Here is a 27092-nt window from a genome sequence, read left to right as displayed (position 1 = left end):
GTAGGGTAATGTTTTCTTTTTTAATTAAGACATATCTAACTTTCTGTTATGTTCAATTAAAGCATGTGCCATTCTCTATTCAGTATTAAGTACCTCTGCCAGTCTGCTTGTATTCATTTATTAAATATGTCCAAATGAAATAGATAAAAAGGTATGAATTAGTGGCTGTAACATTACCTAAATGTGTATTTATGTTTTTTTGCACTTAAGTGATGTATTTGTAGGGGAGTCCCTGGCATGGGAGGAAGAAATTGGTGGTTCCAGTGCGTCACAGTGAGGCTCTCAGGAGCAGAAGAGCTCTGCGCAAAGCTCTCAGTCATCAAGGAGGCTGAGCAGCAGCAGGTCGCACAGCTGCCTGCAACCCATCCTCTCCTCCGTTTGCAAACTTCAACCACCATTCCCATTATCTGGCTGCATGGCACGCGTACTGGACCGCTTTAGTAGCATCATATAGAAAAAAAAAAACTGCAGGCGTGGATAAACAGTACATTTAATAATTTTTTTCTGTCTCAATCTAGAAGAAATTTAAAGTATTTTTATTCTTTATTTCAATGCGTAATGTAATTTTTTCCAAAGAGCGCAGAGCCACAGCTTCCTTCTGTCATGGAAAACCTCACAGTGGATGACATGACTCTGGAGAATGACACGTCGCTGCAGGAAAACCAGACTCTGGGCGTTTGGACTGACTACTCCGTTGAATACAAGGTGGTCAGCGTGTTCCTGGTGTCCCTCATCTGCGGCGCAGGGATCGTGGGCAACGTGATGGTCATACTGGTAGTCCTGACCACCAAACACATGCGGACTCCCACCAACTGTTACCTGGTGAGCCTGGCAGCCGCAGACCTCATGGTTCTGACGGCTGCAGGGTTGCCCAACATCAGCGACGCCCTGTGCGGGCAGTGGGTGTATGGCTACCTTGGCTGCTTGGGGATCACCTACTTCCAGTACCTGGGAATTAACGCGTCCTCCTGCTCCATCACCGCCTTCACGGTGGAGCGCTACATCGCCATCTGCCATCCCATTAAAGCCCAGTTCCTGTGCACCTTATCCAGGGCGAAGAGGATCATCATGGTGGTGTGGGCGCTCACTTCGGTCTACTGCGTAATGTGGCTCTTCCTGTCAGACACCAAAAAGTTGGTTTACAGCAACGTAGTGCTCATCAGCTGCGAATACAAGGTGTCCAGGAGCCACTACCTGCCCATCTACTTCACGGATTTCACCGTTTTTTACGTGTTGCCTCTCATGCTGGCTACGGTTCTGTATGGGCTGATCGCAAGAATCCTCTTCCTCAACCCGATGCCGTCCGATCCGAAGGGCGGCAGCAAGAAGTGGAAGAGGGAAGCGAGCCAGGGCGGCAGGATGGTCAGCACCAGCTCCTCCAGCAGCACCACGGCTGCCTCTCGGAGACAGGTGGGCTCCTGTTTACTCACCAACACCCACTGACGGGCATGGGTCAGATGAAAAACACTTTTTCCCAACAATCTGAAAAAAAATTTTCTCATCATCCTATAATTGCTCTTATGTCACCTAATTAGGAAACATCTAAAACCATAAAACATCTAACATGAATTTAAATACATGTGATGGAAATTAAACAATGTGACTACATGTCAAGATGGTTAACAAAAAAAATATAGTAGTTAAAATCATACATATAATGTGAAATTACAATTAAGTTTCAACAAACCTCTGGTGTTTTAGTGCTCCTTAAACATTTAGTTCACACATTGTTTTATCTTTTACAAAACATATTTCATTACTGTTTGGTTTGGATTTAAAGTCTTCTTTTTTCCATTAATTTTACTTTAAATCTGCACATTAAATTGACAAAATTAATATTGTTTTAATTTCTTTAAAGACTTAATCCAAAATTATTTAATTATTTCCTTATTTAGATTTAGTTAAATTTTCAGCAGCTCTGGCCTCTAACAGGCCAATGAGTTCAGTGTTTACTGACAAAATAATGTTTTTGCTCCTTAAATAGCCATCATTCAAACATATCTTCCTTCAGAGAACAGTAGAAATAAGAGAAGGAATAAGATAATAAAAAATATTTTTTATCAAATCTTCAGTATGTTATATGCCACCAACAAATACATTGTGAAAGAATTGGGAAGCAGGATGCATTCATATCTCCTAAATGGAAAAAAAAAGTGCAACTGTAGGTCCCCCTTTTGAAACAGCTATTTTGCTGCAAGAAATTACTTATTTATTTTTATAACTTTGTGCATGAAAAAACACCAACAAATCCACTCGGTAACACAATACCACAGCTCTAAGCCAACATACTTACCCTAGGCTTTCAGGATGAGGTCACACCTGGGAAAATATCAAACACAATAATCCCTCTAATATCAGCTGGTTGCAGAAGGATTTTTAAAAAACGATACACCCAAAATGTACACTGAAATACGATGAAAGATAAGACAATCCTACAGCAACCAATCCCTGAAATGTAATTTTACCTCACCAGTAGTGCTGTTCCTATTTTAGTCACTGTGGATCATGTCATCCCTATATGTAGGGTGTATGCACATAATTAAAAAGCTGAATGAAGTGTCATTCTTATAACCTTTACAATTCTTCTGTTTTCTAACTTTACACCCCCATGTCACTGTCATGAGTGTAGTGTAAAAATCATACAGCATCCTCCTGTTTTAGTTTAGCATAGTTCATTGTTAATCAGTTCTTTCTAACTACAGCAGGAAGTACTGATGAATCTTTGGAAAAAATATATACAGTCTAAAAAAATCTGGATTAAAGGGAACCCTGTGTGCCACAATATGGGACAGAGGGTGCTAAACATAGGACTAAAATTCATTGTATTAAATTAAACAAAAACTCATATTTGCTTTTAACTTGAACTAAAATTAATGAAGTAAAAAGAAGTAAATGCATTATGTTAGTTAAAATTCAAACATTTAAACATTGGATTTGCTCCCTGAAAAATTTCCATAATTTAAGTTAAGAAATTAGGCTGCTTCTTTGCTTACGCTCGGTTAGGTCATCAGTCAGAGAGTGAAATAAAAGGTAATATATATATATATATATATATATATATATATATATATATATATATATATATATATATATATATATATATATATATATATATATATATATATATATATAATTTGAACTGCAAACCTTATAATTAGTAAATAACATTGTATGTATGAAATTGAGACTAATTCTTAATTTGGTGGCTTGCACCAGCACTTAGTTGGTAAAAGGCTACCCAAGGGAAAACAAAATGCTCTATAGTGACACTAGTATGCCTTTGGGGTTACTAGCATCATATAGCATGTTTTTTACCATTTTTTATATATATATATATATATATATATATATATATATATATATATATATATATATATATATATATATATATATATATATATATATATGTTTTTTTTTTTTTTTTTTTTTTAACCTATGGAATATTATATACCGTAGTTTGAAATGTTTGCCTTTGAAGTGAGGGAAATATGTATTGTCTCTGCTCTAAAAAAAACAAACTAGCTCCCAACTTTTTTTAATGTTTGGTTAAACTACCCTACCTGTCTTTCAGTAAAGCTAATTCAGAATTTGTAGGGCTTTAAAATAAAGCCCGCACTATTTTGTGTCCATAGGTTATAAAAACATACACTAATTTGATTGGTGATAAAGTCAATAATCAAAATCACCTTTACATATTAGGTATCACATTAACTAGATTATAATGGGTTAATTCTACATTTTTGTTAACGGTAGCAAATTAAACATAAATATATGAGCAAAAATATACTCATATATTTTAATCCTTGCAATGTGTGCATGTGCCAAATTGCACAGATCTGCTAAACCCCTAAGAGTAATGCTACGACAGCAAGCAGCAAGAGCAGCAAAGACGGGCGTGCTGCTTCATTTTTGATGCTTGTACAAATTTAGTTCTAATGCGCGGCTGAAGCATCTTTGCAGCTCCAGCTGCGCGGTCGAAAAGTGGGTCTGATGCGCGTTGGGCGGAGCTACCATCCCTTCTTAGCCTGTAACAATGGCAGCTATATTTTCTGTGATCAGTGGGTAAAAATCAGTTTTAACGTTTCTAAGTGAGATAGTCCACCTGAAAACATAATCTATGCAATCAGTTTATCAAGATTATGATCCTGCCTTCAAATATTGTTTTGCTGTCGAAGCCGCTCAGACCCTCGTACACCGGCGGTGCTCTGTCACTGGAAATCCCGTTCAACGGCAGCCTCTTCGTACGTAATCCAAACTGCAGGCACCAGAATAATAAAATTGATCATATTTTGCCGGCAAGTATCGACATTTTAAGTTAATTTAGGGATTACTGAACTGTTTCAGAGAAGTGATCACAGCGATCTGCATCACACTGCATGAAAAGTGAGATATTCGTCCCCGTAAACCCCCGTAAACTCCCGCAGATCTGCCGGATTTTCGTCAGTTTCCGAAACGGACTCTGACGTATGTGGAGAGCGATCAGCTGTACTAATGGCCCTAATTAGCATATGAATGCAGCAAACCCGCGCGGCTGGCCAGGTCTGGCTTGAATAACCTTCTCAGTATTGGCTGAAACCACTATTCTCAAACAAATGAAATCGCTCGTGATTGGCAGCAAAACCACACGTGGCCACGCCAGGCTTTAATTTTCTTACTGAGTATTGGACGGAACCACTTCTTTTTAAACAAGTAAAGTCGCTCGTGATTGGTTGGCATATATATATATATTTACATATATATATTTATTCATATATATATATATATATATATATATATATATATATATATATATATATATATATATATATATATATATATATATATATATATATATATATATATATATATATATATATATATATTTATTTATTCATTCATATATTTATTCATTCATATATTTATTCATTCATATGGTGTGTATTTATGTTATCCTACACTACTACACAATTATTAGGCTACCATCAAGGACATGAATGAATTTATACAGGAAATGAACATTTGCCAGGAAGCTGTTTATGCAAAGAAAGAGCTTTATTGAAACACACACACACAACTATATACAACGCGTATCCAAACACATGCGTTTCTAAAAATTAAAAGTCCGTGAACGGTCCGTTTGCTTCCTCGGGGTTGGAGGTAACTGGCAGCATTCCCTCCGAGGCAGGTCCGATGTGCAGACGCCTACTGTGCGTGGCTCTCTACTTCGGCATCGCTTCTAACCGGGACTGCAGCTTAACACAGAGTTCAGTGAGATCCGGCCTACGAAATGGCGGCGACCGTACAATCCATCAAGAGACACCGCCGACGACGGCGGACTTCCAGAGTTCCACTTCCTCATCTGCTAGCACACTCTGCCTCGCTTTCAGCAGCTGAAAAAAAAAACAATGAATCAGCGCACTGCGTATGGACACAACACATCTATTAATGCACCTGAAAAATAGTCACCAAATAAAGTCTTACCCTCTTTCTTCTGGCCCGACTCCGAGCAGATTGCCTCCGCAAGCAACGTATTCGCTGGCTGCGTATATCTGAAGCTCCTGCGTACCGTCTGAAAATACGTCTTACAGGCAGCTGGAAAACAATTAAATGAGAGTGGTATAAATAAAAAATCAAACGCAAGTCACAGTAACAAGGAAGGAGAAAACATTAAAACAAGTCACTTACACACAATGTCGTCTTTATCAACATCGTGCAAATCTGGACTTGCTGATATGGTTTCGAGCAAATAGGAGGTCACCGCCTCATTGTGAGGCGACAGTAGTCTGTGAAAACAAAATGTAAAGCTATGATCGGTATCCATCCGTATCCATTGCCTTTTACCGCAGAATGAAAGCATATTCTTTAAATCTTACCCTTGCTCCGGTTCATAGCGCCTGCAATTAGTCTCCGAGTTGTGAAGACGGCGTACTGCTTCCTGTGAATCACAAAAAATACACTTTAATAAAGCTTGTTCTTGCAAGGCTACTATTAGCGGTAGCTTTAGGCTAGGCTGCTATTAGCCGTAGCTTAGGCTAGGCTGCTTTTAGCCTAGCAGGCAGTAATCGAACATATATTTACCGCTAGCATCTCTTCTTTGAGTTCGTCTTGTTCGATGCAGAGTCGCCATCGCGTCCAAGAGTAGTTTTACCCCGAAATCCAGACGCTCCAGACCGCCTGCACAAAGCAAAGCATACATCCTCCACTGTGGCTGCACACCGCGCCGCCGAGTTTCTTGGAGATCGTAAAGAACATGCGCGAGATGAACCAGGGTTTCCGCGGATCAATAAAAATAATTTAAAAATCATTCATTTTTTTTAAATCAAGGCCTTTATTGGCACTAAAATTATTTAAATATGTTTATCGAAGTATTTATAATTCTTTAATAAAAAATGCTTATAAAAACAATTTCGTCAGATATATTATATCGCTCCAGGCGGAGAAAAAGCTAGAGGATATATATATACGTATATATGTGTGTGTGTGTGTGTTTACATACATACAGGAGTCATGGAACTGTGCTTGCAGCTTCTTCATATTTCATGTACACTAATAACTTGTGTACATGGTTCTTGTTGATGGCATTAAAATAATTTCAAATAGCATTAAATTAGAGTCACTCATTCCTGTATGAACCCTGTGAGCGCTTAATTTAATATGACATATTAAAAAAATCCCACCATCATCCAACATATGTTCAGTTTCTGCCCAAATATATATTTATATTTTTGTAGATTTTTGTAACGGGGATAAGGATAATTCAAAACTGCTTTTTTTGAATGAACTTGTTCTCTTCTCCCAAACATCTCTTTTCATTCCTGTAATAAGAAGTTTCTTTTGAATGGATTTGATTAAAGTTTAAGTCCCTCGGTATAAAATAAATATTTTGATGGAGATGAGAAATCTGCTTCCTCGTTGGTGAATAACCAATAGTTTGGATCCAATCATTTAAATAAACGGTGTTAGTTTTTTTTTTTTTATATATAAGAATTGTGCTATAATTTCTAGTCACCGATCTGTTGCTGCTATATTTTAATTTGACGAACCGGAATTTGTCGATGTTCTTTTTCCTGTTTGGTGCGATTGCAATTGCGGATCTTGACCTGGCCGGACCTTATGACCACAGTGTACCAATCTTCTGATGGCTACTTGCAACAGGATAATGCGCCATGTTATAAAGTGAATCATCTCAGACTCATTTCTTGAAACTTTTCCACTTAAGTTATTGTGAATTGACCATATTGACAGACAACGTTTTATTTTTATCTTAAATGCAATTTTTTTTTTTTAAATAATTACTGCTCTAAATGTATTGCTCTGTCAGCTAAAGATCTGTTTTGGTCTCTATACTTTAATTAAATAAATCAATTCAAGCTAAAATGTAAGAGGCTATACTGAGCCTGATCTCTTTGTATCAGAGATTTTCTTACCTTTTAGAAAAATGTCACTTGGAGTAAAACCCCCCCTGCAACCCTGATTTGCATTTGTATAGCTCACAGCATGTTCATTTACATGTTAAAGCCTCCCCTAGAATTCCATGGGGGGGAGGCATGGGGGGAACACTGCCTAACAAAGTCCACGTCAATTTCTGACAATTTACGGGAGTTTTCGGCGAAGCCTGCAAATTGTCGTAAACTGCCGCTAACCTGAAGTTCCACGACAATCTACAGTGCCGCATATTGACGAAAATCCCACTTTTCATGCAGTGTCAGCAGCACTTTGTCTGTCTCCCTGCCAGCTCAGAGATCTGCTTCTCTCATTGATTGGTGCGTCGAGCAGCAAAAGTAAAATTTTTCCAACTCCAGCAACTCCGGCTTTTCAAAACATGCTGCAGAACTGTTTGCTGTGCCTTGATGCGTGTCAACCATTGACTTTGCATGTAAACTAGCTGCTTCTGCTGCCAGTGCTGCTTGCGGTCTGAACATGAGAGAAACTTGCATTAATAAAACAGTGTGGTGTTCAAAGTTAGTTTAATTTAATCAAACGGTATATAAACTATCACGATTATCTTTTCTTAGTTTTCTGTTTTAAAAATTCTGCAATTTTGATTCAGGCCAGTTTGGCAGGCCTGTTGAATGCACAATATAACTACCTATTTGTAAGTCTGTTAAAAAAGCAGCCTGGATGGTGGTGTAGCTTGTAAAGCCTCTGTCACACCTTGACGATTTAGCCAGCATATGCCTGACATACAAAAAAATCTGGCAAAAACGCTGGCATACGTTGGATAAGTTATGGGTCAGTTTTGTATAAGTTACGAGCACGCTGAGGCACTCTGAAGTATGCGGGCACACGTCAACATATAGCAAGTACGTCGAGACGTACGCCAGCATATGCTCATATGTGGGCCATAAGTTACTGGTAAGTTATCTGATCGTTGAGATAGTTTAAGTTTAAGTTACTCATAAGTTGTGGTGTATATCTTATCCAAAACCTATGAGTACATTGTGCATAACTTATGCATAACTTATTAAGAACTTATCTTCAACGCATATCAACGTATTCGACGTGTTCCAGACGAACGCTGTACGTGTTTCTACATTACAGCTACTGTTTAATGGTGTATTGGAAGTGTTTTGGTATAACGGGTTCACAGGTGGAAACTGTCAGTTTTCCTTCAGACTGCATCCCCATCATAGGGTGAGCGTGATGCTGAATGTGATGGATTCTCCCTGTGTTCACGCCCACAGCCACAATCAACAAACTTCCTAGCAGACATGATGCTAAATCTGCTGCAACTGCAAACGTTTTTTATTTCTATTTCTTTTTCATTTTTTTTTTTCTTTTATTACTTATTATTTAGGTTAGCACCGCGATCAAAGAAATCTTTTTATGCAGGCCGGGCGCCTCCGGGCCTTTGCTGCCCCACTCAGGACACTGGCTTGTGACATTCTATGGGCATTAAGCTGCCGTGCGTTATGCATAAATTAGGCCGTCGTTGGACATAAGTTCTGGACTCTTTATGAATACTCTATGCATATGTCCAAAATGCATAGAAAGTTCAGTGTATGCCAACGTTTTAGAAGATTCTGGGAAGTCAGGCATATGCTGGCCTAATTGTCAAGGTGTGACATTGGCTTAACTTTGCAGTCTTGGTATACTATGCAACCGGTGTTGATTTTCCAGCGAGGCTCCTCCCAGAGGGCGAAAGTAAAAGTGCACTGTTGTAAATATGCACAGCTGTTCTCCTGGTTTCTCCGTCAAGCCAGGCGCGGTTGTTTTGAGCTTAGCAGACAGGCGAACACAACAAATGACTAACACAGTGAAAGTATGAACATGCACACAGAGAGAGAGAAAGCATTCCAATGTTACTTACAATCGCATCAGCAGAAATGCGAGGTCTGCGTCAGCCTTGCAGCCTTCTTTTTATTTTAGCTCTCGCCATTCGGAAAAAGCTTGCCCGATGTTCACCCGTGTACGACTCCTCTCTCTGTCCGGAGCCCTTTTCCTCTTTCTTGCCTGCTCCGACATGGGCTTTCGCTGTTTTCACGCTGGTTCCGCCATGATAACTGCACAAAGATCGCCACTGTGCTAGCAACGAGCATGCTTTTAACTGGGGGGTGTAGCAGTTCTCGCCGTAAAGCAAGACCGACTCTCGCGAGACTTCTGAGCCTGTGGGTGCGGGCCGAGGGCTCCTGCAATTGCAAGTGCGGTATTTCCCCCACAGACCACCAGGGCGGCCGAGAATACCTTTGTTCAACCTGAAATGACTCATTTAATCATCCAAAACGTTTTGGAACACATTAATTAACTGAAAAATGTTGCATAGTGTGCCTTTAAATGGAGCTCATGGGTTCGATCCTAGTTTGAGGTCTATTTTATGGTGAAAGGTTTTAGTTCTGAGTAGTTCTTACTTAGGATCTTTTGGTGTTTTTTTTCAAAGATGTTGAAATTACACACCCTTCACTATTAAAACTAGTAAAACCTAACTCAAAATGTTACCATCGCATTTTGGAATAAATTCTTTAGTTTGCTTTTTAAAGCATGTTTTAAGATCAAGGTATACTTACTGTGTATATTTTTGTCCTGTTTAAAAAAACACTTAAGTGGTGTGTTGTTTGACTGATTTTGGTCTGTTTAAAGTAAGGCAGAAGGCTCTCAGGGCAATGACCCACCAGCAGCGGTGGGAGATGTTTGTTTATCAGATGAGATTTGACGCCTTCCTGGAATGAAGAGGGTAGGGTCCCCTGAGGGAGCTCCTTGCTTTGTTGCATAGTCAAATCATTTAACCCCAACTCAAACAGGCTTTAGGCTTTCTTTTTTTCTCTCTCCATCAGTTTAGCTGACAAATTTTACTTTTCAGAGTTAACCTATTCTTGGTGAACACAGGCAGTAGTCCATTCCAGGCATGTAACTGTGTTACTTAGAGGTCAAGTGATGAGGATTTACCTTTTACTTACTTTCCTCCTCTAATAGGAAACCAGTGCCTTGTTACGAGAAGCACACGCTAAAATTAGATCTGTGAGGTTGGAAAATTCATTTGAACATTTAAATAAGCAATGCTCATCAGGGCTAAAACAGCACACTTTAAAAAATGTATGATAGATGATGCCAAGGTGATTTCTTGCAAGCCTGTCATCATGGTACATATATTTGCTTCTTGTATTCCCATGGAGAACAGTCAAGAATAGACATCTCAGAGTTGAATTGGGGCTCACAAAAAAAACAACAACAGAACTTCAGTGAATGACCTATAGGTAGAGAGACAGACAGAGCAGTACCGAATGATTAGATTATTACCCTCACTCAATTACATCACATAATAATATTGCAAAACTAATACTTGTTAGTTTTGTGTACTACAGTCATGTTATGTGTAAATTCTAAAAATGAATGGTTTTGACACAGAACGTTTTTTTTCTTTGATTCCATTCAATTCAGTTTATTTATATAGCACCAATCCACAACATCTGTCATCTCAAGACACTTTGCAGATCAAAACAGTTTTGAGAATTGAATTCAATGGGTATAATATGTAGTTTTAATTTAGGGTTTAATTTTTACCATTTGCTCACTCAGATGGAGATTAAACTGAGAGCAGAATATGATATCCAGACCATATTCAATTAAATTCAGTTTACTTATATAGCACCAACACAAGAAACTTTACAGAGACAATTAAACCAAATCATACAGTCAAATTGGTTGAAAGTTTTCTACTTAAGAAAAACCAGCTGATTGCTTTGACTAATTTGCTCGAAAGCAATGCCTCACACCAAGCATGCTTGTAGTGACAGTGGAGAGGAAAACTCCCTTTTAACAGAATCAAACCTCCTGCAGAATCAGGCTCAGTGTGAGTGGCCATCTGCAGAAGCCGACTGGGGTTCAAGGAGACAGAAGCAGACAAAGAAAAAGGAGCAGAGATATAAAAGGCAACTGTAAATCAGCTCCACAGGCGGCCCAGTCCAGGAAACACACAGCCAGGTAGAAAAGCTCCTAGCCAGCACCCATGTCAGAGGATGGAAAACACATACAGTTAGTAACATTCAGAGAAACAGGACCACACTGAAAAACAGGCAAATCTCAAAAAACAAAGGCATTGATGGCAGCAGCACAACTAACACCTCTCTCTAGGATGGTGTCACAGCCAATTTGATACCATCCACATGAAGTGACGGACAAATCTTTTTCTTTTTCAAGGACCCTGGTCCAAAGACATTAGCTTATGTCCCCAAGACATGTCTATGTAATGTCTACTGTATGTAATGTCTAGTATGTGTATGTATGATGTATGTCTAGTATATGTAATGGTTTAGCTTATCCAGATTCATAGGCAGATATAGCTGAGTATCATATGCACAAGAGTGGAAATTAATCCCAATTAATTCTACCAACTTTGGGCATATTTATAGTAAAAGAGAATTAGCCCTAGATCTGATCCCTGTGGTACTCAACAGATAAAGAAGGAAGTTTTTGGTGAATTTACTTGACAGTCGGTTTTTGGGAAGTGGAAGCAACAAATGATAGTCTAATCAGGGCTGACAGACATTGAGGTTCATCACACTCCTAAGCAAAATCATCACTGGAAATCGTGTGGCATGGTAGGGAGGCTAGTATTTTTAAGAAAGTCTAAAATTTCATGATTACGGAGGCTGACTGTAAGGAGATGACATGGTCTGCTCATGCGCTCTTTGTTATCTGAGAACTGAGCCAGAACTGAACCGCACCGAGCCCTACTGATGAACTAGTACCAGTTTAGCGCTGTTCGGTTGTCTCTGGTACTGTCCGGTTCAGTTTTGCTTGCCATTTACACTCAACAGTTATCTCAGAGACCATGCTCAGACAGATCTAGACACGATATCTAAAGGGTAGTGTAAATGGGGCTTTAGATTCGGAGTGACACCCAGAAAGAAGAGCTGCACCATCCAAAGTGGGATGATTAACATCGGTCCAAATCAGACCATGTTTTCCCCAGAATGTTTGCCAATTATTAATGCATTAATGTCAACACAGTCTTGGGTAAAACATAGAGAGGGTTGATTTAAAACAACAGGGTTGGGTTATAGGTTTCCTTCAGCTAAATGAGTTAGTTTTTGTCATTTAATAAAATGTACTTAAGACATTAATGTATAATTTTAAAGGCCTTGATACGACTCTCCAAATGCATGAATGACAGCCAGCTTTTTGCAGATAAGCCAGAACCCATATTACTGTTTTATAGTCCAGTTTAATCCTCGGGTTTCTCCATGATATATACAGTTTTCCCTAAAGCTTGACATGGGCAATAATGCAGTGGTTTTTATGATGTATATAAAGAGGAAGAAAAAAAAAGTGTGATAAAGGGATTTCACACCAGGAATTCAGTGCAGAGTTTGTGTCTTTAATGTTCCTGATAAAGAAATAAAAATGAAAAAAAAAGTAAATGCCCACATTGTTCTTCCAAAACGCAAAAACGCATGCACATTGTTGGCTTTCTCCTTCCCTGTAAGATCAATTCTGACAAAAAATAAAAAAAATAAAAACACGCTGACAAAGAGACTAAAATGGTCTTTAACAGAAAGGGACTGCAGTAATTGGTTCTTGTCAAAGTGTTCATAAAATTTGGTGGAAGAAAGGAAAGTTGATATAAGGAGTCAACTTTCCAGAATGTCAGAAGTAAAGCTGAAATAGTAATTTCTTCTCTTATGAAAATGCAGAAACCTTAGCGCCAACTCCACTTTGCTAAAGGTGGTGAAGGAGGATTTGATAGTGTTCAACTTGGTCCTCTTTCTTCTGCAATCTACAATCACCTCCCCTGTTTTATTGACATTCAGGATCAGATGGTTGTTTCCATGCCATGCCATAAAGCAGTTCAATAGCTCTCCGTACTTAGCTTCTTGCCAATCTTTGATGCTCCCAATGACTGCAGAGTAATCAGAGTATTTCTGCAGATTACAAGACTCTGTCTTTTACTGGAAGTCAGAAGTGTACAGTTTTTCCAGCTTTTTATTGCCATTACACTGTCACAAGTACAGTGCATCAAAATGAACTCTGCATGCATTTAACCCATCCCCTTGGGGAGCAGTGGGCTGCAACTGTGCAGCGCCCGGGGTGCAGTGTGGGGTTAAGGGTCTTTTGCTCTGGGACCCAGAGTAGTAGTCTGTGGGAGTGGGGCTTGAACCCAGAACCTCTGGATTCCAAGTGTCATGACCCAACCACTACTGTACAGTAGGCCGACACTCCCCAAAAGAGGAAAAAAGGAACAATGAGAGTACTGTCCCCTGTGATGCTTCTGTTCTGCTGACTACTTGATAACACAGCTGATCCCAGTAACAAACTGGTCTGTTTTTCAGGTAGTCAATGATCCAGGAGATTGTTGAAGCCTCCATCTACATATTTTCGAGTTTCTCACAAAGTAATTCAGGTTGAATTTTGTTAAATGTTATGGAGAAATCAAAGAACATGATCCTCACGCTGTCTGCCTGTTCTAAATGAGTAGGTTTGTTTAAGCAAGTGTATTATGGCTCCTTCCATTCCAACTGCAAATTGCAGGGGGTCCTGATAACTGCTTGTTTGTTTGTTGAGGTGAACCAACAGAGGTCTCTCTAGGAACCTTATTATGTGGGACATCATGGCCACAGGTCTATACTGACTGAGGACTTAGGTGAATCTTCTTTGGTACTGAAACAAGACAGGGTGTGTTCCACATCACTCAAACTGTCTGATTTATACTTCAAAACTAGGTTGTCTGCGTAGGTGTCGCAGTGAAGGCTGAGACGTCCCCGCCCCCCTCCGCAGACACTCTACTGCACCTCTCCCAAAATTGTAGGTGACAGCAGACAGTGCAGCAGACCGGAGGCCGGCTTGTTTTGTTTTTATGACCGCAATTGCGGAAAACAACTCGTGAATTTGGACCAGCTTGGAGAGCGAGGTGTGCGGGAATGCTAGGGAACACTTTTTCACCTGGATCCACACTCTTTTTAACTTTCATGTCGCTTCGTCGTCGGATAAACTTGCCCCCACTTACTTATCGTCTATGCCATATCTAGGCTCACAGAGTATAGCGCAGACCACGCTCAAAATTTAGCATAAATCAAAGATGTCTACAACAGGCTCACTGCGACACACTGCTGCGAGGAGTATAACCAGCCCTTAAGGTTGAAGAGGTGCTGTAGAATCCCAAACAGTTGCTCTGCACAGGCCTCTGGGGCTTAGACCATCATGACCTGGTGACTTACGTATTACGGTTTGATCTATCCAGTTACTTCCTTGCTTGACTTCTAGAGACAGACAGATAAAAGGCAGAGGGAGAAGGGCCATCTTCTGTTTTGGCCAATAGCAAACTCAGAAGTAGGTGAGTCAATGGGAGTGGAGGGCAGGACATCTACATGACTGTGGTCAAAAGAGAGAGATGCTGAGCTATTTACTGAACTGAACCTGATGAAGAATATATTCAGTTCATTGGTTCTGTCCAGAATTCCATGTGTCTGTTCATCCTTCCGCTTGAAGCCTGTAATCATCCCTGACCACACATCTCTGATATTGTTCTGCTGTAATTTGCTTTCCAGTCTCTTTCTGTATACCTCCTTGCTTTCTCTTATCTTGACCTTGAGTTGCTTCTGTATACTCATTAATTCCTTCTTGTTGAGCAATTACTTCAGATAACTTGTAATTCGTGGTTTATTATTTGGGAAACATTTCACTGTTCTTGTAATGATGGTGTTATCTACATGGAAGTTTATGTAGTCAGTCATTGCATTGATTTCCTTTCCATGCAGTCTGTAGCCTGAAAAACTTACAGAGCTTCTTTTGTCTGCTGTGACAATCTTCTTACAGTTATTTTTAATGCAGGTTGTCTCTTATAAAGTGGCTTACTGCATACTCTTAGCAGAGACAAACAAAATTGAGATCTGATTTCCCAAGAGGAGGTCTTACTTTAGAGCCATTTTCATTTGCATAAAACATGTAGCTAAAGTTTTGTTTTCTGTGGTGCAGCAGCTGACAAACTGTTGAAAGTTTGGTAGTGTAGTAGAGAGGGAGGCGTTGTCAAAATCACCAGTTATTGCCACAAATGAAGTTGACTGTTGTGTCTGGATCTTAGCAACATCAGAACTGATTACCTCCCATGCAGTGTCTGCATTGGCAGAAGGTTACTAACAGAGCACTGGTAAACTCTCTGGGCAAATAATTTGGCCAAAAAACAACTGCTAACAGTTCAATATTTTGGCTGCAGTGAAATATCTTCTTGCTAACATATCCTGGGTGACACCAACTTTTTTTTTTACCAGCCCTGCCAACCCACCTCCTTTGGGTTTTCCAGTCTACTCTAAATCTCTGTCTGCTCGTATAGTCAGAAAGACCAGCAAAGAGACGCAGGAGTCTGAGATGTGATTCTGAAGCCACATCTCAGTATAACACACAATGCTGCATTGTCAATATTCTGGCAGGGTCCTTGCAAGTGCTTTGAGTTATTCTAAATTGTTTCCCAAAAATCTACTATTGCCTATGATAGAAGAGATGGCTTAAATGTTTTGTTCCTCTCTCGTTTCCTTTGCTCCAGCTCTGCCTCCTGGTGCCTCCTTTTCAACTCAGGTGGTACTTGCAGATTAAGTTAATGTATTATTTCAGCTTTAGAGATGTTAATTAGCTGCTCTCAGGTGTAAAAAAAAAATCAAGTTGCTGTGGTTATGCATGATAACAAGTATCGAAAAAGAAAAAAATATCAGTAAAACTGTACTCCAATGTGCAGCCACTCTAAGCAAATATATTTATATATATATATATATATATATATATATATATATATATATATATATATATATATATATATATATATATATTATCCAGTCTCACAATCCGTAAAAAGTTTATGGCAAAAATGTGTTTTGGAAAAGTTTTAAAAGTTTTCACATTTTGCCATATTAGAATTGTGTAATCGAGGACTTTTTATATGGTTTTATGTAATAAACCACCATAAAAAGTAGCCTATAATTGTGTATGGAAAGGAAAATAATGAATTCTTCTATAAATCCATTTTAGGATTAAGTATAAGCAGTATTTATAGTCCTTTTGTGTGGAAAATAGGGTTTTTTGTGTATAAAAATATATTATGTACAATTTTATCAGATTGTTATTGTTTAACTGCAAATACAGTGTAAAATGGTTATCAACGTGTGTATTTATTTAAGTGTATTTATTCTTAATTTGAGCAGGTAAATAACATAATAAAAGATAATTAGATATTAAGCACTTGAAATAAGAGACTGCAGTTGTTACAGTAATGTACAGGAATCGGACCCACCATTCAACCAAGACAGGTCAGTGACTTTTACAAGATTTATTAAAGGAATGATCATGGGAAGCGTTTAATGTGCAGGACACACTGCTGCTCTCGAACGGGAACCCCTGGAGGCAGAGGCACAGGTTAGAGACCAGTGGAGGCAGGTATGAAAACTGAGGAGATCCTGAGCATGAAGAACCTATTTGAGGCTGAGAACTAGTTAGGAGGGAGGTCCGCTTGCGGGCAGCTGTCAGATTGATGGATGATTCTAGTGGGGGCTTTCCAGAGACGTGATGAAGAGGGGTCCAGGTTTAGCAACAGTGTGACAGATCCAGCTGCAGTACAGACAGAGAGATCCAAAAGGGAAGGTCCATGTCCAATCCAGGTTCATAAACTATTAGGTTTCCGAGATCCACAAAGGTTAGGCATAATCCAGTACTCCGACCAGGTTTTCCAGGCAGGCAGACAGAGGCAGAACAGGGACAGGCAGGCTCGGTAACAGAAAGCAGATCAGGTCGGGCAACAGACAGTCAGACAGGTTTGCAAACAGAATAACTCTAAGGTTCTCACCGGTAGGTTTGAGTTGATCTGGCACTGGTAGCTGATCTGAACGGGTTTAGAGCCGATTGCAGGTGAGGTGGAGCTGAGCAGGAGTGCAGAGTGGACAGATAGGCCAGCTGTAGTGACTTGATTATTACAGTTTCTCCTTATTTTAAATATAAACTCTTATCCTATTGGCAAAGGGTCTCACTCACCTGCTCAATTCAAGAAAGAAATGCACTAATGTTAAGAAAAATAAACACTAATTTAATTGTTTTGCAGATTATCAAATGATTTAAACTGTAAAACTAAGTATCAGACATTAGCAATTCCACAAATATAACAAGCATCTTTTTCTGAAAAAATAAATAAATAAATAAAACACTCATACATGCATAGATATTAAGTACACACATTTACAGGTGCTGGTCATAAAATTAGAATATCATGAAAAAGTAGATTGATTTCAGTAATTCCATTTAAAAAGTGAAACTTGTATATTATATTCATACATTACATACAAACTCATATATTTCAGATGTTTATTTTGTTTAATTTTGATGATTACAAATGACAACAAATGAAAATCTCAAATTCATCATATCAGAAAATTAGAATATTACTGAAGACCAATAAAAACAAAGGATTTATAGAAATGTTGGCCAACTGAAAAGTATGAACATGAAAAGTATGAGCATGTACAGCACTCAGTATTTAGTTGGGCCTCCTTTGGCCTGTATTACTGCAGCAATGCGGCGTGGCATGGAGTCGATCAGTCTGTGGCACTGCTCAGGTGTTATGATAGCCCAGGTTGCTCTAATAGTGGCTTTTAGCTCTTCTGAATTGTTGGGTCTGGTGTATTGCATCTTCTTCTTCACAATACCCCATAGATTTTCTATGGGGTTAAGGTCAGGAGAGTTTGCTGGCCAATTAAGAACAGGGATACCATGGTCCTTCAACCAGGTACTGGTAGCTTTGGCACTGTGTGCAGGTGCCAAGTCCTGTTGGAAAATGAAATCTGCATCTCCAAAAAGTTGGTCAGCTGCAGGAAGCATGAAGTGCTCTAAAACTTCCTGGTATGTGGCTGCGTTGACCCTGGACCTCAGAAAACACAATGGACCAACACCAGCAGATGACATGGCACCCCAAACCATCACTGACTGTGGAAACTTTACACTGGACTTCAAGCAACGTGGATGAAGTGCCTCTCTTCTTTTCCTCCAGACTCTGGGACCTTGATTTCCAAAGGAAATGCAAAATTTACTTTCATCAGAGAACATGACTTTGGACCACTCACCAGCAGTCCAGTCCTGTTTCTCTTTAGCCCAGGCAAGACGCTTCTGACGCTGTCTGTGGTTCAAGAGTGGCTTGACACAAGGAATGCGACAGCAGAAACCCATGTCTTTCATACGTCTGTGTGTGGTGGTTCTTGAAGCACTCACTCCAGCTGCAGTCCACTCTTTGTGAATCTCCCCCACATTTTTGAATGGGTTTTGTTTCACATTCCTCTCCAGGGTGCGGTTATTTCTCTTGCTTGTACACTTTTTTCGACCACATCTTTTCCTTCCCTTCGCCTCTCTATTAATGTGCTTGGACACTGAGCTCTGTGAACAGCCAGCCTCTTTAGCGATGACCTTTTGTGTCTTGCCCTCCTTGTGCAAGGTGTCGATGGTCGTCTTTTGGACAACTGTCAAGTCAGCAGTCTTCCCCATGATTGTGTAGCCTATAGAACTAGACTGAAAGACCATTTAAAGGCTTTTGCAGGTGGTTTGAGTTAATTAGCTGATTAGAGTGTGGCACCAGGGGCCATCAATTTTGAACCTTTTCACAATATTCTAATTTTCTGATATGATGAATTTGAGATTTTCATTTGTTGTCATTTGTAATCATCAAAATTAAACAAAATAAACATCTGAAATATATGAGTTTGTATGTAATGTATGAATATAATATACAAGTTTCACTTTTTAAATGGAATTACTGAAATCAATCTACTTTTTCATGATATTCTAATTTTATGACCAGCACCTGTAGAACCATTTAGGAGAACCCTCCTGTGCTGTAGCATGTCATGACATATGGGGTTTATCTGGAGGCTAGTTAGATACCCTCCTAGATCATTTTTATGGATTGTCTTCTATGATGCCTTAAAATATAGCATACATCCCTGTAACGTTACCTGAGGAAATGATATTGTGCAATGTCACATCCACTTCAGAGACCTTGTTGTCTACATTCTTTAGTGGATAAAACAAGAAAGATTTCCAATACAAAATAAATGTCCTATTGCTGAACATCCTGGCACTTACCGCTGGGAACATGTATGTATGTAATTTTTCAGAGCATATATTAATGCTTTGAACTTCCATATCAATGCATTTTTTGCACCGTTTTTTTTCTCCCACACTCTTTACATTTGATGCACGATATGGAATAGAAATGTTCATTTACTGTCTCGAAAGCTGTGCTAAACGAAATTTTGTTTTGTATACACTGTTTGTGTATACAGAATGACAATAGAAGTTGTCTAAGTCTAAAAAAATATGTTTGTAAAGCAGTGCCTTGTATTTTCACTTTTTTGCTATGTGTAGTGTAGTTAAAATGTAAATAAATTAAGAAATTAATCATAAACATGTAATAAGTTCATATGCAAAAAATATATTTTTTAATCATTATTTGTTGCTTCATGTGCTGTGTCTGCAGTCAAATAATGGTTTTGATTTAGAATACATTTAACCTCTTATACTAATTCTAAGTACTACTGAGTCAGTCCCTCCAGATTTCTTATGCCACAGAATATCCTAAAAAAAATTCTCATGAACCCATCATACGCAGGCATATGGAAATAAGACTATTAGCACTGGCTTTTTTCATAACTTATGGTAAAAAAACAAACACACATTAAAAAGGTTTGTTTTAAGTTAGCAGACCCTCCTATATATCCAAAGAACATTTTTTTGATATTTTTGTTTTACAACTGGGATTGTAATAACATGTTTTAATTCATTATCAAATTAAGTTTAGCAAATTTTCTAAATTAATACAAACATACACAAAAACTGAATTTACATCTAAGGAAGCCTCTTTGGTAAACTATTTTATGTTTCTGGTTATTATGCAGCAAATGATTCATTTAAGAGCTCTTAAAAGGACTTTCTGTCCTTGGAAAATCTGATTTTATGCAGCACACATAACTGACAGCAAGGTGCATTAGAGCTGCTTATCATTTAAAAGTATGCTACCTGTCTTCTTCTACTCATCATCTTAATGCTCTATAGTCTGTTCTGCTTTAATGTGTTTCATTGGGATTCTATGTGAAAGACCAATGCAAAGTACCATATAAATGTGATATAGAAAGAAAATGATACAGGTAAGCAATAAAAAACTAAAAAGTGGGCATTAAAATATATTCATAAGCACAATTAACTGCAAATACAGTTGCATGCATTTTACATTCTGTCTCAATTAGGTTTTAACTTCGGTGACTTTGCATTCTTGACTCAAAGGACATGATATGATGTTTGCCCACCCTTTGCAGGCAGGCCAGCTGACAGCCTTGGCCAAGATATCTAGATATGGGCCCCCACCTTGAAAGTATGAATTGTTACTCCAGAAAACCAATCTCCAATGCTCCAGGGGCAGCTACTGTAGTTGTGCATCAGTGCTTTTCTGACGATTCACATTGCCCTTGGTGATACAAGGCTTTGAAATGCAGTTGTTCTGCAAAAAAAAAAAAAAAAAAAGCAATCTTATGAATTACTCTTTGCACTCTTTTAGAGAAGATCTGCTGCTAAATATCTCATCTGCATATTCATGATCATACCATAAAAAGAAGAAAACCTGTCGTTTCAGTCTAGGCCTTTTAACCCGGCTTTGCATTAGGGCACATAGAACAGCAAATATGCCGTTTTCAGCCCAACTAATGTTACACACCCTATTCAGAGACCTTAAGGACCAGCACCAAATACCCTATATAATCATTCTATGACCCCCTTAAATACTTAATAATGATTAATGAAGGATTAGATATACTTAATCTACAGTATTATAGTGTGTACTGGGACTTGGATGTGAGTAGATATATGTACATGTGATTATTTACCATGTTGAATGCTTATAATAAAAGAACAAGAAAACAAAGTAGATGTTTTAAAATGGAATATTTATGCATATTAAGAGGTTTCAACTGATAATGATAAGGCATAGCAATGAAAAACATAACTTTCAAGCAATATAAAACAAATTAAATATTCTTTGTAGTAAAACTAATCAGGAGTCACACCACTTCAGAACTTCAGGTACACTGCAGTTCTGGTACATCCATATTCACAGTGGTAAACTAGGACAGTATACAAAGCAAGTGATTTTATGATAACACTGTAGAGACAAGAGTGCAATGTACTGGGAAAGGCCCAATTTGTAAGTAGGTTTTGTGGGAGGGTGAAAGATTAACAAGCAGTTCATTAAAGCACAGTTGCTTGTAACCAACATTGAAAGTCTTTGCTCCAGCCCATATTAATCCAATCGCAGTAACATTTTATCTTTGAGTGTACAATAGTGCCTGTAATCCCAGATTAGAAACATTATAGTAGAATTTATGCCCTTCTCTGTCATTGCCTTGGCTCTCTCTTGTTTGTTTCAATCGATGTTTATTAACTCGCCTACCAAAGCATCCTCAGCCAATAAGCTTCAAACATTCCTCCTTTTCAGAACTACTGCTTTCTCCGTAGAATAAAAACAAAATACCGAACTTAGAAAAGTCAGATAACTCTGTTACTGAACAACTAATAATGTTATGCCTTTAATATAAAAGGCAATTACTCCCAACACTTGTAACATAGCAACATTTAGCATAGTCTTAGGGCTGTGAATACTTTTTTCTTTGTACTAAACAGAACAGCAAATCCTGTTGATCCACTGCTCATAAAACAAACTGTTCCTAAACAGTTAAATATTTTATGAAAAGAAACTTAGGACAAATTACTTGTTTTTACTGTTTCTAATTTGCAGTCGTCTATTTGGTCTGTTTACTGTTTTACCAGGTGACGAAGATGCTTGCTGTGGTTGTAATCCTATTCGCCTTACTCTGGATGCCCTACCGGACCTTAGTAGTGGTCAACTCCTTTCTAAACAAACCCTACCTAGACACCTGGTTCCTGCTCTTTTGTCGTCTCTGCATCTACCTTAACAGTGCCATCAATCCAGTGATCTACAATGCCATGTCCCAGAAGTTCCGCACTGCCTTCAAGAAGCTGTGTCATTGTGGCCCCCAGCGTATGGAGAAACCTGCATCCTACAGCGTAGCGCTCACTTACAGCGTCATCAAGGAGACGTCCAATGGGGAAAGCCCAGACCACTTTACAACAGACGAGCAAATAGACGAGCTGCATTCACCGTGCGATCAGTACCTACCTGCTGGAATTTTTCCGAGTGCCAAAAAGATGCAGTACATGGAGGCCTCACTTTCTGGCAATGATGTAAATGACCAAGTAGAGACAAACTGTGCACCTTAGGTGGATATCAGTCTCCAGCAGCCATGGTGTGAGTTTGGTCAAGTTTAAGTAAAAAAAAGCACTCTGATAGATCCCGGCTTAAGTTCTTTCACTTGTAAATATATGGTTGAATAGAACTGTTTGCCAGAAGACAGTTTGCTGTGATGTTCCGTGGGCTTTGAATATTTTGCACAAAATAAATTAAAAGAACAATTATGAGTAATTAAAAAAAGAGGCTATATGTATGTTGTATCTTCTGTTTAGAGCTTATCCTTACTTATTAAGAGAATGTTTCATATGAGAGTATTTGAGGTAAAAAAAAAAACTAGAAGATCACTATTACATATATGAGTTGATGCTCTATACTATGAGAATTCACCTATATCATATAGTCATGTCATCATCGGAGGGTGTTTAGGGAGGCTAGCGTCTATTTTTAGTGGTAAAAAGACAACGTGGTAACACATGGCAACGGTCATGCGGAAACAATACAGTACATGGCAACAGTCATGTAGAAACAGCACAGGGAAACAGTCTTAGAGAAAATAACATACATAAATACAGTCTTGCCTTTGTGGGTAATGAAGAGAAGCTGTGGTCTTGGAATGTGTGAGGAAACTGAAAAGAATCTACATGTTACCGGAAGAAAAAAGAAATTCAACACAGAAATGACCCCGGCTGGAATTGAACCCAGGGATTTTTTTGCAGCAAATAACTGAGCCACTGTGCGACACCTAAAGAACCCCATCAAATTCCCTTTGAAAAAGAATGATAGAGTAAACTTGGGCCAGCAGAGATTAGCAAATACACAACCAGTTCAGTTACAAGGCAAAGCAAGGCAAGGCAAATTTATTTGTATAGCACAATTCAGTACAAAGACAATGCAAAGTGTTTTACATGATTAAAATACAGGAAGAAGTTACAGCAGATTACCTCTTAATCCTGTCATTTCATTACTTTCCAAGGATTCTTGTATTGAATAGTGGTTATTAGAGGGGACTGGACAGCTGTTAATATGATGTTCAAGTCTGACAAACAGTCATTAAAAATAATTGCTTATCTAGTTGTATGAGAATCTCTTCACCCTGATGTGCAGCATCTACTTTAGCATCAGATAAAAAGATGCAGAGTTTACAAATACTGATATTTTGAACACTGAAAGGATATAAGAATACATATAATAAATTAATGTTTATTTTAAGCTAATTATTTTATTTAAATAACCTCTTTGCCCACAACTACCACTACAGCTGCATAAATCTCTAAAAAAAAAAGTCCCTCAGTTTAAAAAAACACTTTGTGTCCAAATTGTTATTAGACTACAATTATTTACTATTGAACCAAAATAAGTTCATCTTTTGTTTCCCTGACAACTCTTTGGAATAACATGATATGAATGTCAGCACATTTCTGGTCATTAGTCAGTTCAGGGTCAGTGTAAGAGGTGCCTGTCTATACTGTAGCAGAATATGAGTCCGTCACCATTACAGTTTTGGAAATCTTACCTAAGCCACTGAATTTTTTATAGGAGGTGTCACTTCCGAGTAACCGGGCCAGTTATTTAAACACACTGTCACTGAGAAAGCCTTGCTGTTTTTTTTTTCTTTTTTATAGGATAAAAAGATTGCCAACTAATTCATTATGTACACAATTCAGTAAGCTAGCAATATAACACAACTGAGGCTAAGAGGTTTTCTTCACTCATTTTCTTAATCAGATATTTATTTGATTTAGAATAAGATATATTGGTCTTGTGTTTTAACTTTCTTATTTGAAAATGCAATTCCGACCCAAAATGGAAGCCCATAGTATTTTTGCTGAAAAATAAGCTAGCTTTGTTATTTATCAGGGGGGTGAATTTTGTCTAAGAAAAATACATGTTTCTTATCTCTCTTTATACATTAGAGTTAGTCCATGTTTTAGGGTTAAATATTTTGTCCATACTGAGGTCAGATTAGTAAATGCTTCTACCGTATTTTTCGGACTATAAGTCGTACTTTTTTTCATGGTTTGGCTGGCCATGCGACTTATACTCTGGTGAAACATATACGTTTTTTTTCACCACAAGAGGGCGCTAAGTTGCTTTCCCCACAACAACATATTACAGGTTGATAGTAAAAACGTTACAATTTACCACAACAAAACAAATTAGCATTAAAACAATTACAACTGACTAGAAAGATGCTACGCAAAATAAATTTATATACTGCTTATTTCAAGCTCAAATTAATTAAATATGCAGTCGAAAATGGGAATAGGGCAATTGAACGACAGTTTGGATGCAGTGAAAAACTGGTTAGGGACCGGAGAAAAGCTGAGGAAAAGTTGAAGGTTATGAAAAAACAAAAAAAGCTAACCGAGAGCTAAAGGCTAGATGACCACGTCTAGAGGAAGAGCTGTACATGGATTCTTCGAACAACGCGCTGCGGGTTCAGGCCTGTCTACTGTGCAGTTATAGCTCCATGGCCAGGTAATTGCCAAAGAAATGAATATAGAGAACTTTGCCGAAGGTCCAACTCGACGTTACCACTTTATGCAACGCAATCGCCTCTCTGATAGTATTGATAGTATTAATGATAGTAGTGGTGATATTTAAAAGACCAGAGTAAGCGATAGGGCAACTGGCGCATTATCACTGCTTATCAGATGCTCGTTCATGAAATAAAACAATGCGGTCTTTGAGCGGTAGCCGACCTCACGCCAGTTATCAGAACACGGATTCCATGGATAGAATAACCTTTCAAAAAGGTGCAACTTTTAGTCTGGTACGACGTACAGTATATATGTGGTTCTCATCTTCATAATAGTTTTTGGCTAAACTCCGGTGCAATATGTAGTCCGAAAAATAAGGTAGGTATTGTTTTTGTATTCAACCAGGCCAGCACACCTGAGATTAGAAAACTCTTTTTAAGGGAATCAAGGCCAACAGGCAGCAAAATAAATAAACAGACAACCAAAAACAGGTAAAATTTACTCACTCGTCATGGGTTTTTAATCCTTATGAATTTGGGGATTTCGAGATGTTTTTGACTTGTTCTTTTGATAGAGTGAGAATAAAATCAAACAACAGAAATTGTGCATGATTAGGAAAAAAAAGCTGTTTGCTGCAGTTTTATTTAAAAGCTCATGTTAGGGTAGGGATATTAAAAAAAAATAATTTTTTAAAGATAAATCTTCACTGTACAATCAATAAAATCCAAGCTGTTGGCACCGCACCAGTTCAGACATTCAAAAACCCTGCCCTTTTCGTCCCTTACAGCAGCTCAACTAAATAATCCTTCTACAGAATCCATACAATAAGAGGCTTTTGGAAGGGTAAAATTTTCATTTCATGGCAATTAACACCAGGAGAAGAATCTTTATGGCTGTTTAGGCTAAAAGGCTAAAGGGTTCAGTTATTTTCCCATCAAGGAAGACAAACAGACAAGCCAAAGAATACCAATACTCCCTGATGAAAGCTGTACTACAGAGAGGGGCTTCTAAGCAAAGTGGCTTTACAATGCTGGCAAGGCATCTTAATGTTCCTATGTTTAAGAGGAATTTTAAAATGTCAATAAAGCTACTGTATCTGCAACATCAAAGCTTTAAACATGCCAGACAGCAGAAGCTATTCTATCTGTTTAGATATTTGCAAACTACCTACAGCTTCATTCCTGCTGGCCTTAAGCCACATTTGTTGTTTAAAATAGTTATTTACACTGTTTTTAGGCTTTCAGACTACTTAAAATCAAATAAACAGCTAATAAGACTGATAGTAAAACTATGAAAAGACCAATGCACCAACTGAAGTTTTAAATATTAAGATTATGTGACCAACAAAATAATACATTGTTTAATATTATCAGAGAAAATTAATGACTTCTGCTGAATATGTTTGCATGGATCAGATACTTCCATACATTTAGAAGAACACACATATATACATATATATATATATATATATATATATATATATATATATATATATATATATATATATATATATATATATATATATATATATATATATATATATATATATATATATATATATATATATATATATATATACAAATATATAAAAGAATTATCCCAACAATATTTAATTACATGTTCCAGAGAGCAGTATATCATGGCTGGAATTGATTTAAATGTATTGGGGGGTTTCTCAGGACAGAAATGACTTAAGAAATGATTGTTACAAATTTTTACCGGGTTGGAAAAAGGGCCATTCAGAAAACTTGTTGTTGCATTGTTGGAAGATATAAATGATTCCCAAGTTTCAACAAAATAGCTGTTGACCTGCGGTAGAGTTCAGAATTTCTTTTATTTCTCATTTCAGAATCCAGAGAATAACATTAAGTCCCCCATGCTTGGTAATCGTTAAGACATCTTCTTAGGTTTGGATC

At 38.1% G+C, this 27092-nt stretch overlaps 1 protein-coding gene across 1 annotated transcript; it reads left to right on the top strand.

Moving 5' to 3' along the window:
- Positions 1-328: 328 nt before the first annotated feature.
- trhra (thyrotropin-releasing hormone receptor a) lies at positions 329-23522 on the top strand. The gene is made up of 2 exons (XM_038288783.1): positions 329-1410; positions 22255-23522. The coding sequence occupies exons 1-2, from the start codon at positions 604-606 to the stop codon at positions 22723-22725; spliced, it is 1278 nt and encodes a 425-aa protein (XP_038144711.1). The 5' UTR covers positions 329-603; the 3' UTR covers positions 22726-23522.
- The last annotated feature ends 3570 nt before the right edge of the window (positions 23523-27092 follow it).

Source organism: Cyprinodon tularosa, unplaced genomic scaffold (genome assembly GCF_016077235.1).
Source record: "Cyprinodon tularosa strain WSP-4 unplaced genomic scaffold, ASM1607723v1 ctg107, whole genome shotgun sequence".
NCBI lineage: Eukaryota > Metazoa > Chordata > Actinopteri > Cyprinodontiformes > Cyprinodontidae > Cyprinodon > Cyprinodon tularosa.
Note: the sequence above shows the minus strand (reverse complement) of the source record. Positions and strands in the feature narration are given on the sequence as shown.

Bases quoted from the DNA above. Each gene is read 5' to 3' on its own strand.
- trhra (XM_038288783.1), top strand. From the start codon at position 604: ATGGAAAACCTCACAGTGGATGACATGACTCTGGAGAATGACACGTCG. The intron at 1,411-22,254 runs GTGGGCTCCTGT...CTGTTTTACCAG, and splicing joins CGGCTGCCTCTCGGAGACAG to GTGACGAAGATGCTTGCTGT.